Source organism: Plutella xylostella, chromosome 28, assembly GCF_932276165.1.
Source record: "Plutella xylostella chromosome 28, ilPluXylo3.1, whole genome shotgun sequence".
Lineage (NCBI taxonomy): Eukaryota > Metazoa > Arthropoda > Insecta > Lepidoptera > Plutellidae > Plutella > Plutella xylostella.
In genome coordinates, this window is record NC_064008.1 from 4,635,798 (window position 1) to 4,654,484 (window position 18,687).

Sequence of the window (18,687 nt, forward strand, 5' to 3'; positions counted from 1 at the left end):
AAAAAAAGAGTTTACAACTTAATAATTTCTTCATTTCGATGGATTTTATGAAGTGAAGTGGCTGAAGTTTATGACCTCGTAGAGACCTCATAATGTCATTAGAGTGAAGTAACTGCGCAGGATTTGACTATGTTTTATTATAACTGTCTCGCTTCGGCCGTTAAAATCTTTGTTCTATACATAGCTTCCCTCATAAAACAACATAATCATTTTCAGACTTCAGCCGTCTGGGCTCTATCTTCATAACTACAATTGAAACCTGGAAATAACAATTTAGGAACAAACAATTATGCTCCCTCCCAAAAACCGAACGTGGGACCTCGAATTCCGGACGTTAAAACTTAAAGCTAACTAAACTATTTATCTATTTCCAGATTGGTTCTGTGAATGGCATGTCCGCATGGGTTGGTCCACCGAAGACATTATTCTGTGGAAAGTGAAGATGTACTCGGTGGCTACTAAAGAGACGGTTTACGCGCTTCTGTCCAAAATGAACACTCCCTTCCCAGGGTGGAAGGATACGAGTTTCAACCTTATGTGAGTAAAATATTATGAATAATTTTGCACAAAGTTTCATTTAAATTGATAGATATTTTAATAAATATACAAACAAGATACAGTTACAGAACTTATAACAAATGAGCCAGATACCAGATTAGTACCGACTGGTATGGTTTAGCCACAATAATTGTCAGTTTCTATACCATATGTATGAATGTACGGATTGAGTTATAGAGATAGGTTAGCTATTTTGACAGATTTTTCATACATTATTTGTCAAAAAAGAGACTTTAGTAGGTAAATGTATACATAATTATGTATTGATAGCGTATAATGTACGATTCGGCCGTAAACGACCATAAACTGGACACACTCTAAACGAGTCACCATTTCCCCGCTAGGTGGCGCTACCACGACAACCTGCAAGCGATAAACGGCTCTATGAACTGGCAAGAAGACTACCTTTCGTTCGGCTTGCTGGCGGACTATATGCTCAAAACAAACGAGTTCTATGGTGAAATAAACGCGATAGTCAACTCTACTATACCGACTCTGCCTAAAGCGGCCGCTATAGCCAGACATAGGATGGTTTGGAAGAATTCTTCGGATACTCTGCTCAGTTTTCAGGTAAATTACATTAAATTATTTATTTATTTTAACACTTTATGTATACACACACATACATAAGTACAATAAAACAAGACACAGAATAACATTACTTACATAAAGTAAATTTTTGCTTTTGGGGATTTGTTAATCGAGCGTGTTTTTTGAACTGCGATCCCGAATAATTTCGCCAATTGTCTAGGTTATGGTTCTACCTTTTTTGGCATAAGATTTTTTTGCCTAATCTCGTATTGCATAGTAACGTTTGGTCAAAGTCTCGTTACGCCGAAAATCGTATGGCATAAATCTCGTTTAGTAAAAAGTTATTTCGCATAACATTGTTTAGCCTAATAATGGTATGGCCAAATCTTGAATAGCCTAATAATGCTATGGCATAGGTTTATACAAAGTAATAATATTCGTTTGGCTTTAACTTTGACGGAGCGTCTCCCTACATAGCGCAAACTGGTGCCTTGTATTGTTTCCGCTGTTTGGAAAACGCTCCGCTCCGCTTCGCTGCGCTCCGCTTTGGTTTTGATGAACATGTGCACCTAACACGCTCCTCCTCGCTTTGCTCGTCGTCGCACCTATTTTTAGGTTTCGATCTCATGGGGTTTGTAATAATTATATTGGTCGTCAACTTTCGATTTTTTGATCATACAATATCGTGATTTTCGGGATGTAGGAGAAAAATACCACAATTTGTACATTTACTACATACTTAATATATTATTTTTTAAGATAACATTAGGAGAAACAAGAATATACATAGGTATAGACGAACATAAATTTGAGCAAACGAAACTTAGGTGTTAAAAGATTGTGCCAAAAGAGTTTTAGACGAAACGAGCCTTATGCCACATAAGTCTGGGCAAAGTGATGGTTCGGCCAAAAAAGTTTAGACCATACGAGTTATGCGAAATGAGTTTTGGTCAATAAAGATTATGCCAGATGAGCGGAACCCCTAGGTTATTGATAAGCGGTTTACGGGGATTTGTATGTGATATTGATAAGCGCCTCTTTGGTAACGCGTGGAACTATACAAAAAGTAAATTAATCCTGGAGAACCGCACACTAATATTTCAATTAAATATTTTTTTATTCGGTTTTTGGTGGCTGCCAAGGGTCTCAAAACCTTTTTTAAAGTGTGTAAGTGTTCTTTTAAATAAATAATTTATATTTCATGTTTCAGTACAACGAAGATGGCATGATGATGATCAACTCGTCCTGGCTGTTCGACCGAGGCGAGCACGAGAACAATGTCACGGGGAAAGTCACTTTAATTACACCCTTCCCGGTAAGTACCTACAAAACTATTATACAGGATGTATCAAAAGTAGTGTAGTAAGCCGAAAGGGGATGAATCTGCAAGGGAATCCTTTACAACTACTGTTTACCCTTTTTACAACATTTTGTATATTTATTTGAATAGTGTTTCATTTAGGAACTCAGGCAATGCATACCAAATATGCCAATGAAAAATAATACAAATTATATTGTGGCCTATTGTTATCTAAAATATTAAATTGCCTAGCAATGGGACACGAATACGGCTACGTAAAAAAATATCAAACTTTTTTTTAAATCATCACTTAAATTAATTTTACGTATCATTTACACACATCAACACCATATTTTGTAATTATCTATCTCAATAAACGTAACCATAATTATCTCCGCAGGGCTACAAAAGCGGATTCCTGAGAACGAAATTTGTGTTGGGCCACAAGAAAGACATCAATGGCGTCACGTATTTAGATCTAGAAGATAAAGTGTTGAAGATTTATGTCAACGGTACGTACACTTTTAGTTATATTATTTAGTAGGATCAGTTGAATGCAATTGTGTGACTGTATAACAAACTCAATGGTCGTGGATTCATGCTGAAGTTTCTTTTAGAGCTGCCTTAGGTTGTATATCATGTATATATATGTATATATATATGTCTGTAAGGAGTAAATAGGTAAAAAAATCTAATTTTAAAGTTCACTGCTAATAACCCACGCTGTAATAACTCTTCACTCGTATTTCCCAGGCCATATATTTCGCCAACTCAGTACTCTCACACGAGCTAGATCCGCTTACATTACGCTTTAGAATGATGCTTTATATTTCGACTCCTGCCACACTCTAATTCAGGGATGCACATACTTATCAAGACTAGGGGCCACTCGGACAAATTATGAACTGATGGCGGGCCGCCAGAAGTATAGCAAATTAAAACACAATAAAGAATTGATAATGATGTTCAAATTGTGAATAGTGCTTACAGTCGTTTTTTTATTTATTTGGCTGAAATTTACATGTAAAACTGCTTCCAAACATTCGTTTGCAAGGCGGTTTCGATTTTTTGTAGATTTAGTATTGAAAAGGTATGTTCACATATATAGGTACAAATTTCAGAGCAGGGTTTATACGCAACTCTTTGTATGTATTTTTATCAATGCAGCGGTAAGCTCAGTAATTTTCTTTCGTTGAAGTTGTTGCGTAAATCTTGGTCGTTTTGAATTTTGTCAATTTTTTACTGCATTGATCAGGATTTTTAAGTTCCTGGAATCCCTTTGCTTTTTTGCCAGAAAAATTCCAATTTCTTCTACTTATGAAATTAAGAAATCGTTCCAGTGTCAATTCACGACTTAGCCACCTTATTTCTGTATAATACAATAAATCTCTATATTCGCTTTCGATGTCATCAAGGAACTGTTTGAATGGGGACTACCGTTTTTTTGCTCACCAGTTGGCGCCACTGTCGGCTGAGGTTAAGAGGTACCATAGCTGTCAAACTTATCAAAAGAGACTGTATCAAATTGGCGCGAAATAAAGTTTTAAAATTTTGAATCTTATAAGCTTATTAATTATAAAATAACTATCATCACATCGAGTTACTATGCCGCAATGTAGTGTAGATCCGTTATGTTCGGAAAGAAAAGGAGGACTTATGTTAACAAGTGATAAAACTGTTCTAAAACAGTGGCATGTGAAATAATTATTATCCGACAATCTCTTGTTTGTGAAAATCATTATAACCAATTTCAGAAAGAACATAATGTAAATAAGGATTAGGCATTTAATAAATACAATAAAAATAAAAGAATTACACACTGATTTAACTTTTATTTATCCTTTCCGTTTAAACACACTGCTATACAAAAAATATAACACATTAGTAATCCACACAATGAATGCTGGTTGAGTTGTTAGTTGAAACTAAATAATGGTAGTATAGTATACTAAGCCCCTGTTTCACAATGTCTGGTTAGGCGCTACCTGTCGGATAAAATACATGCTGTCACTGTCTAAAAAATTATAACAGAGAGTGACAGCATGTATTTTATAGCAGCAGGTAGCCACTAACCAGACATTGTGAAACAGACCCTAAGTATTATATTATTTGTGGGGGTGTCAGTACCTGCACCTGGCTCACTCGAATGGAGCCTTTGTGCATATCGCCTTAAGGTCTAAACTCCACTCCTAAGCTTGGACCATTTCCTACCACGCTGGTCCTCTGCAGGTTGGTGGGTTCGAAAATCTAGATGTGCAGGTTTTATCACGATGTTTTAATTAACCGTAAGAGCGATGGTATACATTGTACATAAATTCCAAAGTACTCATTGGTGATAATATCTAGATCTGGAGTTTAATTTTTAGTGTTCACACTGCTATACAAAGTTTCTGAAGGCCACTCAACAGTACACTGAATCATTTTGTTGTATGATGCTGTCCTCTACGTTTCCAACCAAGTTACTGTTACGGTCATAGTCTTGGTATCTGTAAAAAGAAAAAACATAGCTGTTACCTAAGCAAACAAGCATACACTTCGTAAAAAATAAGTTTGTAAACAGTAAACAAACTAACCTCGAAATTAGCTGCTCTTTGAGACTGCTTATTTTTGCGCCTCTTTTCCTTAATTATTCAGCTTTCAACGACAAATAATCCATATTTGCGATAATTTCGCAAAAAGAGATGACTTTTCAACAGGGAATTGAAGGAAAATATAATTTATCACGAAGCCCGCCAAACAAATTATATGAAAAGTAAAATGTCACTTGACCTCAGTGCACACCAGCGCCCCTAGCGGCAAATTCACACGCGTTAGCCCCCATTGCCTGTGATTGAGTACTTTTCGAACATATTTTTTTAGAATTAAATATTATTTGAATGTACGACAATTATTTTTGCTGTCGGCGGGCCACCAGTATTCGATCGGCGGGCCGCGGTCTGTGCATCCATGCTCTAATTGGTAGATTTGGTAGTGACACAGGGGTATAATCGTGACAGTTCTGACATTGCGAAAAAGAGACGCTTAGCTACATTAAGCGTAAGAAAGAAACGTTAAGCTGTAAATGTTTTTTGTCCTTTTTGCTGTGGCGCCTGTTTACGTCAGTTCTCTGTGCCAAACAATGAAACAAATGAAAAATCTGTGCCAAACAAAGGCTGACAGTTACAACAAAATTTTCTAAATGCTATTTATTTTTGATTTGCTAGTGATTTGTGGGTGTTTATTAAGTTTATTAGACTATTATCATCACTTAACGAGTGTGTGACATGGGTGGATGGATTTTGTTCGGTTGTACAGAGCATATTGAACGAAAACACGATGGAATGATGGATGAGATATATTTTCGGTTCTACCTTTTTTGGCATAAGATTTTTTTGCCTAATCTCGTATTGCATAGTAACGTTTGGTCAAAGTCTCGTTACGCCGAAAATCGTATGGCATAAATCTCGTTTAGTAAAAAGTTATTTCGCATAACATTGTTTAGCCTAATAATGGTATGGTCAAATCTTGAATAGCCTAATAATGCTATGGCATAGGTTTATACAAAGTAATAATATTCGTTTGGCTTTAACTTTGACGGAGCGTCTCCCTACATAGCGCAAACTGGTGCCTTGTATTGTTTCCGCTGTTTGGAAAACGCTCCGCTCCGCTTCGCTGCGCTCCGCTTTGGTTTTGATGAACATGTGCACCTAACACGCTCCTCCTCGCTTTGCTCGTCGTCGCACCTATTTTTAGGTTTCGATCTCATGGGGTTTGTAATAATTATATTGGTCGTTAACTTTCGATTTTTTGATCATACAATATCGTGATTTTCGGGATGTAGGAGAAAAATACCACAATTTGTACATTTACTACATACTTAATATATTATTTATTAAGATAACATTAGGAGAAACAAGATTATACATAGGTATAGACGAACATAAATTTGAGCAAACGAAACTTAGGTGTTTAAAGATTGTGCCTAAAGAGTTTTAGACGAAACGAGCCTTATGCCACATAAGTCTTGGCTAAGTGATGGTTCGGCCAAAAAAGTTTAGACCATACGAGTTATGCGAAATGAGTTTTGGTCAATAAAGATTATGCCAGATGAGCGGAACCCTATATTTTCACATGTAAGTAGATACTATCAAGTTTAACAAGCTTACATTCATCATAGTACTATCTATTGGCTCGATTTTAATATAAAACGATACTAATTTTAATACTGTAAGGTCTTTTAGTATCAGTTTTAAGTAAAAATTACGAGGTACCATATCATAACAAATCACATGGTGTTGCAAGTTATTGAAAATTTATTTTACCCACAAATATTATAGTATGCAAAGAAAATACTAGAAATTGTAACGGACTCGGGTTGGGTTTACAAATGGGGCGCACGAATTCGGTTTTTGTGAAGATTGTATTTTGTAGAAGTCATTCTCCTCTTTCAAATGAGGTGCCTCTCATTGTGAGGAAACGTTCGTTTCTTTTTTTTTCTTCCATGTGTGATTTCTTCTGTATAATATAAAGTTTATTGTATTGATACGAAATACGTGTTTCCTTTAAAAAAAACCCCATCACATATTTGGCCCACGATTATAATGCTCATGCTCATCCATTTATCTCTTTCATAGGTTTCCGACAGAAAAAAAAATATCAAGAAAATGGATAGACATTACCGGTCGCACAAATTGGGAACCAAGGAAACATACAAAAATTGTGTTCGGCACATTTTGAAGAGGATTGTTTCGATTGGACGAAGACAATGAATTATACAATCCACTCAGTTTGTGTATATTAAATAATTATATTGAAATCAAATAAGTATGAGTAAAGTTTTTTTTCTTATATCGTCGGTTGACAGGAAAAACTCACTAAGGCTGATTTTTCAATATTCAGATAAATGTTATCTGGGTAATACAAACATTGAGAAACATTGAGACGCAACAGCATCAAAATTATTTCCCAGCAAAACTTTTGTCTGGCTATTGAAAAATTAGCCTTTAGTGTCTTTTTCCTATCAACCGACGATATACTCAAGTTTTGTTTTTGTTATTATGATAAGTTAAATTTCCCCATATTTAGGTTTTATTTTTTTGTCGGCAACATCTATGGTTTGAGTGAGAAAGAGAATAGTGCACACGGCGATTGCGAATCTATTTGTAGTTGATCTGAGGGTAGTGATGACCTTGAAATTTTTGACTTGGCTTTGCCAATTAAAATAAGTCCAATCTCCGCTTCTATTAACACTGATGTGAGGATGCTATAATAATGTTTTGTGAGGAGCCAAAGCTCTCTTGAGTTTTCCCGAAGTTCACTGATCATACCCTACTACCTATAATTCTCCCTGTCCCCAGGCCACATGCGTCGCATAACGAACTGCATGCTAGTGATGAACGTGACGAGTCCCGTCACGCAGTTCTCTCACATGCCCCCTTAACAATTTGAATACATAATGAAGTTTGCTTTTGCGCGGTTATATAATCTGTGTGGTGTAAATAGGCCAAATATTTGTTACATTAAGACCTCAGAACGGCTAGCACGGAGCGCAAGACACGCACATTAAGACGTGACATAAGTTTTGGCATCGCGCGGCTTCTAGAGCGAGCGTGACGGATAACTTTTGACCCGTTTTACTGTGCGCGTCTTGCATCTCGTGCTAGCCTTTCAGGAACTAACGAAATATTGACCTGATTCTTATTTTCCATTATTTGTTCCAGGCCACATGCGTCGCATAACCAACTGCATGCTCGTGATGAACGTGACTCATCCCATCACTCAGTTCTCTCACATGAGCGCGCGGCTCGGCCTGGTGGAGGCGGACCGCCACCTCGTCGCCGTCGTGCTCACGCAGGCCTCCGCTACCGGCGAGTCTAGTGTTTACTACTGATGTTCCTCAGGCCACATGCGTCGTATAACGAACTGCATGCTAGTGAGGCTTCTTTTTACAGCGTTACTGGAGGCCGATCGGTGAACACGGAGAAAATCGGACGTTGACCTTTGTTGACAAGCTTACAGTGCAACAGAGACAAATATAAAAAGGTCAATGCCCGTTTTTAGCTGTACTTAAGACCAATCGATCGCCTGTCAAATCTGACTTAATTTGTGATGGATCTGACAGATGCTTTGACAGACGAGGACTTTTATGGATTATTAATTTCCAATTTGCCGGCGGTATTACGGTAGCAGTTGTCTGTGGCTGGCTACCTAGGGTAAGCATTAGGTATAATTTTATAGTTAATACCTCACGTGGGGAGTCTCCTTTCATGCACCCAACTGGTAAGTAATTATCTAATACTATTTTTTTACATAATATCAAGGAGGTAAATACATAAATATGCTCACGACTGTAATGCGAGACACCCGATTTCCGCTGTTCATTTTTAATAAAAATTCATGGAGAAAACAAATTTTATTTTCACGAATTTTCTAAAGTAGCACTAAAGTTGTTGTTCAGATTGACCCCTGTGTTACCCCCTTTCGCCTTACTATACCACCGTTGCAACACCCTGTATAACATTATAATATATATTCGTCATATATATTTATTTACTTAGTTTTAGGGTTAGGTATTATTTTTATTTAGGCACTTCACAATCATACTGATCTTTTTTTTCCGTTTTTGCACACCCGTACTTTTTATCTTTGTACCTCCTGCGGGTTGACTGGCAGAAAATGCTCTTAGCATTAAGTCCACCCTTTGTACTTTTATTTGTAATATTTGTGCAATAAAGAGTTAAATAAATAAATAAAATAAATCTTTCACTTCAGGTATCGAAGTCCGCCTCAAGTTGAACTCGGCTCAAGACTTCCACGTGTTCGGGCACGTGGCGCTCCCCATACAGTACCTCACTAGAGCCATGGTCACCGCCAAACGGGCTAAAGAAGAGGTAAGCAAAGGCAACAATTATTCATTCTTACGGTGACAGAAAACATCATGAGGAAACCTGAAAGATATGTAGGTATCTTAAGTTCAAAAATGTTGATACGGCTCGCGACCTATTACGTGAGTGCAAATGTACAGCGAAAAGCTGGTGACAGTCGTGTATGTATATTTAATCAATAGTTTGCAAATATGCTTGAGGAGATTCTTTAGCCAGTTCTTCTCCTTAGTAAGCCTCTGTGAAAGGTAGGTTCACATTTTGATTATTCAAATGATATTTCAATTTTTATAACATTTAAAATCTAGATTTAGTGTCAAATCTCGATTTAAGAAAAGTCAGTCCATATAAAATTTGACACTAAATCTAGATTTAATATGTTGGTGCAAGTGGCCCTTAATGATGTGGCTAAGTCGAAGTCCGCCTCAAGTTGAACTCGGCTCAAGACTTCCACGTATACGGGCACGTGGCGCTCCCCATACAGTACCTCACTAGAGCCATGGTCACCGCCAAACGGGCTAAAGAAGAGGTAAGCTAAGGCAACAATGGTTAATTTGTAACAAGTATATCTAAGCCGAAGTTTGCAAGTAGGCTTGAGGCCTTACTTTCGCCAGTTCTTCTCCTAAGTGAGGAAAATAGCGGTCTAAATTTTGATAATCGACATGATAGGTTTTTCAATTTATGCTGCGTGTAGCATAATGCGACTCTTAATTAAGATACGTTTGAATTTTTGATCGTTTTAGTGCCTTATTGAATACGGCTTTTCGTCAAAATCATCATTAAAAATAAATAATGATGTACGGTCAGGTGCAGAGAAACCTGACCCCCCTCCCATAGTAACAATGCTTCTGAGAGGGGTCAGGTTTTTCTGCCCCTTACTGTACCTAAGTCGAAGTCCGTCTCAAATTGAACTCGGCTCAAGACTTCCACGTGTACGGGCACGTGGCGCTCCCCATACAGTACCTCACTAGAGCCATGGTCACCGCTAAACGGGCGAAAGAAAAGGTAAACATAGAATAGAATAGAATATAGGTTTAGGTACACCTACCTATTCCTTTCCGGGGTAGTTAAAGGATTCGCTTGTATTTCATGCACGTACCTACGCAAAAATTTATATTCTATTTTTTTCTCTTAAAAGTCCGCATTTCGTCGCTTTAGCTAATATCTTGGCGCCATTTCGCCGTCTATGGACAAAGTTGTTTTTTTTTCAACCAAGTAATTTTGAAATTTATTTAATAAAATAGCTTTTTATTATAGAACACTATGGCTGGAAAACTTATCCATAAGCTGGCTCCAGATTTCGACGGGTCCTAACAGTGTCTCATGTGTAAATAGAACAAATGTGAAAATACTGAAAATCACCGATTTTCTTCCATATTTTAAGGTTTCTAAATGTGTCTGAAAACTTGCGTTGTCTGAAAAGACTAGTTTAGACGCAATAATAACCATCCCTCCTTTTCCCCCCTATTTCAGGCAGACTTCCGCGTCGGCTGGGGCCCCATGGACCTAGGCTTCACGGGCATCTGGCACTGGCAGTCACCCATCAACTTCGTCTATCTGTACAAACTGTACACCCCGCTGGAAGGCTTCGAGGAGAACGGGCTGGTGTTCAAGAATATCTACGGGCCGGGGTTGGATACGGAGCTGTCGGTGCGCCTGTCTACGCATAAGGTACGTTGACCTGATCACTGATAAGTTTCACTCTGTATTTACAGGATCATTTGTAAAGGTTGAATGACCTGAAAGCTACTGATGCTGCATAACTTATCGTGATCAATGAAGTCAGAACAAAGTGTATGAATTTCTAGAGTTATCGTAAAAATATTAACTCCCATTATTAAATGTAAAACATAACTATACCTACTTATTTAACATTTTACGTAAAATATTCGTTGGTGTGCACGCAAAAAAATCTTTGTGAAAATTGAACCCCGTGACGTTTATTTAAGTAACAGTTTCATGTAGCCCACAGAAAGAAGGCAACTTTTCAATATTAATTTACACATTTCCTCCTTATTCCACAGTTCGGCATAGCAATCCTCCTTGTCGACTCCGGTAAAGGCCTCATAGACGTGATAAACGACAAGTTCCACCAAGAGCAGACGAGCTACGACGTGCTCATTGAGGACTTCGACACCGCCGCCGCCGTCACTATAGACACGCTGTACTACCCCACCGTCACGGCTTCAGCTCATCTTATCAAGGTAGCGTGGGACACCCCTCATTACTGTAGTATTTCTATTCTTTAGCATTGACCAATATGGCCGTCGTCACCGCATGAACGAATGGAAAGAGATGATTCTGACCACCCTTGTCGCAATAGACGAATAGCGGTCGAGCGGCATAGCGCGGACCAATGGCGTCGCGCGGTTTCACACATTCCATGTCAATGCCGCACCTATATACATACCTTTTTTTAACGTTTATTTATTGACCAGAGTATAACTTACAAAATTACATATATTATATACTCCCAAACTGCAGTTCAGTTTAGCGGGAGACAAAGACTCGCATTTATATAAGGTAAGTTACATACCTAAATCCTTTCTTCTTTCGTATACAAATGATCACAAATCACTTTCAATAATGTAATTTTCATGTTTACAGTATGTTGGGGCCAATGAAGAGGACATATTGCAAGTGAACGCAACTCTCAATCTGCCAGAGAAAACTCCTATCGTATTGACTGATATATTCGTATTGGAGGTAAGGTTCTACAATGTGTAAGATGTATCGTACCTTAATTACGCAAACTCACTAAAAAGCTCAGAATTAATTTAGTTTAAATACCATATTTTACTACCGTGTATTACTTCAAACGCTTGTCCATCTACCATCTGTGATTCTGTATTGAATAATGAATAGTTCTATTCTAACCATACATAGGGCAGAGTAAGTTCAAATATTTCATTGTTTTGATGTCATGTGTGCATGATGGTCATATATTGCCCAGGGCCTTAAAAAGTGTTAATAGAGGCCAAAATATAGGTGTTGTCAATATTTACACACAATAGTATGCGCCTAATTAACTATTAATATTATTTTCTTCCAGCAATACACAGTAATGAGGAACACCCTTCACCTAGTGACTCCGTTCCAAGCGGTCAAAGAGCTCAAGTCTGTATACACGGTTGACGTCATATTGGGAGAGAAGTTCAACATTACGTGTGTCGCTCTACTGTCTAATGGCACTTATTGGCATGAGGTAAGGTTCAGTTTTGTTAAATAATTTGTATAGATAAAAAACCCGTTTCAGAATTTACAACTAAATTCCTGTAAAACTTTATGTCATCCAGCAATACATCATTATGAATATTTAGAATAATATATTTTATTCATCAGTTGGTGATTATTTGATTGTTGCAATGTATCTCCCGTGTATATAGATATATTAATGGTGTTATTCTATCTCGCCTTAATTGTAGGTTTCTATAGTAATCCTTCTTACTCCCACTCATAAAACTGCACATTTTCATATTCTTTCTTTATTACAGTTAAATGTCATGCGTCGATATTTCATAACTTTAAAACTTCTGCATACGTTTTAGTCATGATAAAACCATTTCACCCCCACAGATATCCTACAAAGTATACTACGAATACGAGACCGGTGAGGACGACGCATACCAATCCTACCTCTCGTCGCTCGCCATAGTGACGCCTCTGCCCATGCTACCTGCCCTCGACTGTACCGTGAGCGTGAGGCTTGAAGACTCGCTGTGGAAGATGGCGGCGGATATTGAGATGCCTTCCTTCACTGTGCAGGCGAAGGGAAGACTTGAGGTAATAATAACAATAATATGTGAGGACATCTTACACACAGCCATCGGACCCCGAAGTAGGCAGAGTTGTGTAGTTGGAGCGATAGATGGCGCTAGTTGTGATAGTGCTGGGTATTGACGATAGATGGCGTTGTTCTTAGTTTTATGTTTTAGTTGGATTTAGAATAGAATAGAATATATCTTTATTGAACACCACAAATTAAAATATAAAAAAAAGAGAACTTATAAACTAGGAACAATGAACAATAGGCGACCTTATCGCTTAGAGCGATCTCTTACAGGTAACCTTAAACAAAAAGAAATAAAAGTAAAGAAAATTTGAGGGCGGTGTACATACTACCTAACTACTTACATTATAGCTAAATAAACCATACATACTATAGCTACATAAATACTAACATAAGTTACATATTCTAACTAATATACCTACATACCATTATTTACATCGCGCGTTAGGCTTTATTTGCGTTACGCGTTAGATAAACAACCGTAATACTTCGAGATGCCTTCATCTTCTCTAAAGGCGAAGCGCCGTTTTGAGGTGTGTAGTATAGTAACTATAGTGGTATAATTAGTGACACATACAGTATCTAAAGCTGCCTACAGTGCCACTGCCCATGCCGCCCTCGACTGTACCGTAAGCGTGCGGCTTGAGGACTCGCTGTGGAAGATGGCGGCGGATATCGAGATGCCTTCCTTCACTGTGCAGGCGAAGGGAAGACTCGAGGTAATCTTAATAATATGTGAGGATAACTTACACACGGCCGTCCGACCACAAACTAGGCAGAGCTGCGAAGTTGGAGCGATAGATGGCACTAGTTTAGATAGTGCTGGGAAATGACGGTAGATGGCGTTGTTTATAGTTTTTGTTCAATTCGTACTTCTTCACGTTCGTTCATTTAAAATATACTACCAATCCGGAATTTAGTATTTAAGACACTACTAAAACGACACAACCATAGCGTTCTTTAAATTAACAGCCGTAAGACATCGAGATGTCTTCACTATACAAGCGATGGGCTGACTAGAGGTGCGTATAGTAACTACAGTGGTATAATTAGTGCCACATACAGTATCTAGAGTGGCCTCCAGTGTCACTGTCTATGCCGCCCTCGACTGTACCGTGAGCGAGCGGCTTGAGGACTCGGTGTGGAAGATGGCGGCGGATATCGAGATGCCTTCCTTCACTGTGCTAGCGAAGGGAAGGCTTGAGGTGCGTAGTTGGAGCGATAGATGGCGCTACTCGAGAGAGTAGTGCTTGGGAGTGACGGTAGATGGCGTTGTTTATAGTTTTTGTTGGATTTTACAACGCGCGCTCGGCTTTATTCACGTTCGTTCATTTAAAACCCACTAACAATCCGGCATTTACTAAGAAACGTAGTAGGTAACTATAGTGGTATCATTAGTATCATTAGTGACACATACAGTAAATAGAGCGGCCTACAGTGTCACTGCCCATGCTACCCGCCCTCGACTGTACCGTGAGCGTGAGGCTTGAAGACTCGCTGTGGAAGATGGCGGCGGATATCGAGATGCCTTCCTTCACTGTGCAGGCGAAGGGAAGACTCGAGGTAATAACAGTAATATGTAGGGATAACTTAGACACGAGCATCCGACCACAAACTAGGCAGAAGTGCGTAGTTGGAGCGATAGATGGCGCTAATTGTGATAGTGCTGGGTATTACGATAGATGGCGCTGTTTATAGTTTTTGTTGGATTTTACATCGTGCGTTCGGCTTTCACAAACACACTATACCAATCCGGCATTTAGTACGACACTACCATAGCCTTTGTTAAATAAAAAGCCGTAAGACATCGCGATGCCTTCCTTCACTGTGCAGGCGAAGGGAAGGCTCGAGGTGCGTAGTTGCAGCAACAGATGGCGCTAGTTTAGATTGTGCCGGGAAATGACGGTAGATGGCGTTGTTATTAGTTGGATTCTACATCGCGTATATTAAAGTTCTTTACGGGTGTAGCCAGGCAATGGATCCCAAATTACTTAGAGTTCATTACGGTATACTGGTTTTACTTGTACTTGTTGTAGTGACAAAATTCCATCCGCTATGCTAATGCATATAGAGCCCATCGATAATACTCTTGCAATCTGAGTGACAGAAACAATCATTACATTTTGCTATGGAGGAGACTAAAACAAATCTAACCAGACCCACTCACAACACAAATTTTCCAATTTACACCCTAAACTAGCACCTAATAAAGCTCAATTCCCGTCAACAGTTGGACGACCCGTTCGTGGAAACTTCTGGAAGCATCAACCTGACATCAGCCGTGTTGGACGACTATTTCATCAAGATGCAGTTCAAGAAAGACTTCTCCGAGATCGAGAACACTATCGGGGGTGGCCTGCAAGTGTTGCAGGGCGATCAGAATAATTATGTGAGTGATATACGTTTGTGTGTGTCTGTGTGACAGTGCCTGTCTCACATTCAAGGGTGGTTCTTGCTTTTAGATGTATTTAAACATGTTTCGCCGTGTAATGGTTTTGGAATGATGACACATGTACCTACTCATGCAAAATCTATATAGTCATGCATTCTTCACGATGTTTTCCTTTGAGGAATTCAGTTTGTATTTGACAAAAAATAATGTTTTAAGAAGCATCGATAATTTATCCCTTGAATTAATTTAACACACGACCTCTCATAAAGAAATAGGCGTTACGCTACGCCACCACAGCTCTAATCAAGCATTTTTCTTCCCATAAAGTATTCACACTAAAGCCTATATTTGCCCAACAGATGTTCGCAGATGTCCTCTGGCGCCCAACACCCAAACACGTAAAGTTCAAGGCAAAAGCGGCCTTATTCCCAGTTCTACCTCCTTCAGACATATCCATAATATACTCAGACGACACAGCCGATGGGCTAAGGACTATAACTACGGATCTGAACCTTGGCAATGAGAGTTATTATTCGATGAAAGCTGATCAGAGACCTAGCTCTGTCTCGCTTGCACTTAGCACTCCGCATAAGGGATTCAGGTTAGTTGGATTTTCTATTTATTTTAGTTATATCGGGCACAGATAAAGAAACCAATATGGAAATGGCATTCGAACTATAATACTCCTTTTTGCTCGCACTTGTGTAACGGCCGCCATTTTTATACTTAGGCGACCGAATGGCGTAGTGGTTAGTGACCCTGACTACTGAGCCGAAGGTCCCGTGTTCGATTCCCGGCTGGGCAGATATTTGTTTAAAGACAGATATTTGTACTCGGGTCTTGGGTGTTGATATTTATATTTAGTATCTATCTATCTATGTATTTGTGTAGATATATCAGCTGTCCGACACCCATAACACAGGTTCTGCCTAGCTTGGGGTCGGATGGCCGTGTGTGAGATGTCCCCACATATTATTATTATATATTATACTGTTTCTTTATCTGCGCTCGTTAAACCTCTCGTTATACTCATTATATATGCTCGTTATACAATGGAATCTTAAATTCAGGCAGAATTAAGAAATAAGAAAAAAATAGTTAGAATAGGTGGCCTAAGATGCCTATAAAATCATACATACTTTGAGAATATAGGTACCCATCAAATAATGTTTCAAGAAGATAATACTAACCTATTTCGATCTTAATAGAAAGCACACCTTTACGTGAAAAGACCAGGAAGCATCGTTATAACTGTTATATTAAATGTTATTTATGATATCCCAGGGCCGTGAAAATACTGGGTGAATTCGAAGAAGAAGACATCAGAGGGTCATTCGTATCCGACACCGTCGAGTATGGCATCACTGGGAAACGACTCAGCAAGGAACCGCTTGAGGTAATGATATTACTAATACTATATGGTGTTGCAAAAAGGGTATACCAAGCCGAAAGGGGGTGAAACCCCAAAACTCAGAGACCAAAAGTTGTTCAAAATAATCCCATGAGTCAACCCTTTCGGCTTAGTATACCCTTTTTGCGAACACCCTGCATATTAGACACGGATAGATGGGTTGATTGTGGAATTTGTTTGGTAAGGCCTATGTCCGCCAGTGGATGATTAAGTACAGGCTCTATTTATTGGGTTCCGTATATCTCAGCAGAAATCCTAATATTTATTTCGGTGTTAAGTTAATCCTAATCTTTTATCTTATAAGGAGCATGTATTGTATTGCATTATTTCCAGTAAAAATATAATTCTTCAAACAAATATCTGCCCCGACCGGCAATTGAACTCTATCGTCTCTTGGCAACAATCATCGATACTAAACCCTCGTGCAAATATTTACCAACCTATCAGTTTTCTATCAACATTCCTAAAACACCATTTCTTTATTCCAGCTATCCCTAACCCTAGTCCCTAAAGGGCAAGGCGAGCCTATCACGATTAGGGTCAAGTCCACCACTGTGGACCACAAATACAGTCTGTCGGCGCACTTCGTCGGACCGCAGACGTTCACCCTACACACTAATGCAGAGTTTGAGGACAGCTTCACTGATCTGTCGCTTAAGGTTAGTAGATTAGTAGTGTTTATTTATAAAATATGTATAATATACTTACAAGGTAGAAAAGGGCAGATCAATTTCGGACACAAATAAACTAGCATAGCAACAAGCGTAATAATGAAAATAAAGTTTTTTGTATAAAATCATAAAGTAAACTTTATGATAAAGAAATACTTTATGATATGCATATAAAAATGGCGTGTAGTATCATTATACTGTCTCGTTGTTATCGTGCATGATTTGCATATTGTTTCTTTATTCAATTTTCCAACATTGGACCACCAACTCAGTATTTTGGTTTTGAGAAAGTGGTACAGTGAGCCGATCATTCTTAACAACTTTTGTACTAAGATTTTTGGAAATCCGCCAAAAAAGAAGCATTTTTCACCCCTTTCGTCTTACTATACCTTTTTACCCCTTTCGGCTTCCTATGCCCTTTTTAACCGACTTCAAAAAAAGGAGGAGATTCTCAATTCGTCGGGATATTATTATTTTTTTTTTATGTATGTTCACCGATTACTCCGCCGTTTATGAACCTATTTTGAAAATTATTTTTTTGTTGTATTGGGTTGAGCTCCCAGGTGGTCCCATTTTTTTTCAGGATTTTATCTTACCCCTAAGGGTGGGTAAAGGGGTAAAAACAGGGTATGAATTTCCATTTTGGACACATATTAACCGATTCTAATGAAATTAAGAACGTAAATATAGTTCTTATAACAAAAAAATATGATGGTGACCTTGAGCTGATCTGATGATGGAAACGGAGGGCAGTCAAGGGAACTCCTCAACGGTATATAGCAACTACCTCGTGTTTAGGCTTGAATGATTCGTATTGATTAGTAGGACTTTTTGGTATCATTTGCATCTTACTTTTGTTTATAATTATGCAAATAAACTAAAAACTATAAAATAAAATAATAATCAAAAAAATAAAAAACCGACTTCAAAAAACTAAACTTTTGAAGTCGTTTTTTTTTTATTATTATTATTGCAACACCCTGTATAATACATATTTCTGTTTCACACAAAACTGCATCCACAGGTAGACATGCCAGAAGGCAAGAACCAAGACATCTTCTTCAAGGCTCGAGTGGATTCCTTGAAGGGGCTCCGTCGCGCGGTCTCCGTGCAGGCGGCCACGCCGCTCAAGAGGCTCAGCCGACTCAAGGGGGACACTAGCTTTGAGTTAGTA

At 38.5% G+C, this 18,687-nt stretch overlaps 1 protein-coding gene across 1 annotated transcript in view; it reads left to right on the forward strand.

Annotated features, from left to right (window-relative positions):
* LOC105394337 overlaps positions 1-18,687 on the forward strand; it is a 61,957-nt gene that overhangs the window by 22,382 nt on the left and 20,888 nt on the right. Inside the window, exons 29-44 of the mRNA XM_048631179.1 lie at positions 375-537; positions 903-1,128; positions 2,300-2,404; positions 2,790-2,901; positions 8,089-8,235; positions 9,140-9,258; positions 10,723-10,920; positions 11,274-11,453; positions 11,857-11,955; positions 12,302-12,454; positions 12,826-13,032; positions 15,270-15,428; positions 15,791-16,032; positions 16,716-16,827; positions 17,331-17,501; positions 18,538-18,680. Of these exons, the coding sequence (XP_048487136.1) occupies positions 375-537; positions 903-1,128; positions 2,300-2,404; positions 2,790-2,901; positions 8,089-8,235; positions 9,140-9,258; positions 10,723-10,920; positions 11,274-11,453; positions 11,857-11,955; positions 12,302-12,454; positions 12,826-13,032; positions 15,270-15,428; positions 15,791-16,032; positions 16,716-16,827; positions 17,331-17,501; positions 18,538-18,680 (2,536 nt within the window). The remainder of the gene's footprint in view (positions 1-374; positions 538-902; positions 1,129-2,299; positions 2,405-2,789; positions 2,902-8,088; positions 8,236-9,139; positions 9,259-10,722; positions 10,921-11,273; positions 11,454-11,856; positions 11,956-12,301; positions 12,455-12,825; positions 13,033-15,269; positions 15,429-15,790; positions 16,033-16,715; positions 16,828-17,330; positions 17,502-18,537; positions 18,681-18,687) is intronic.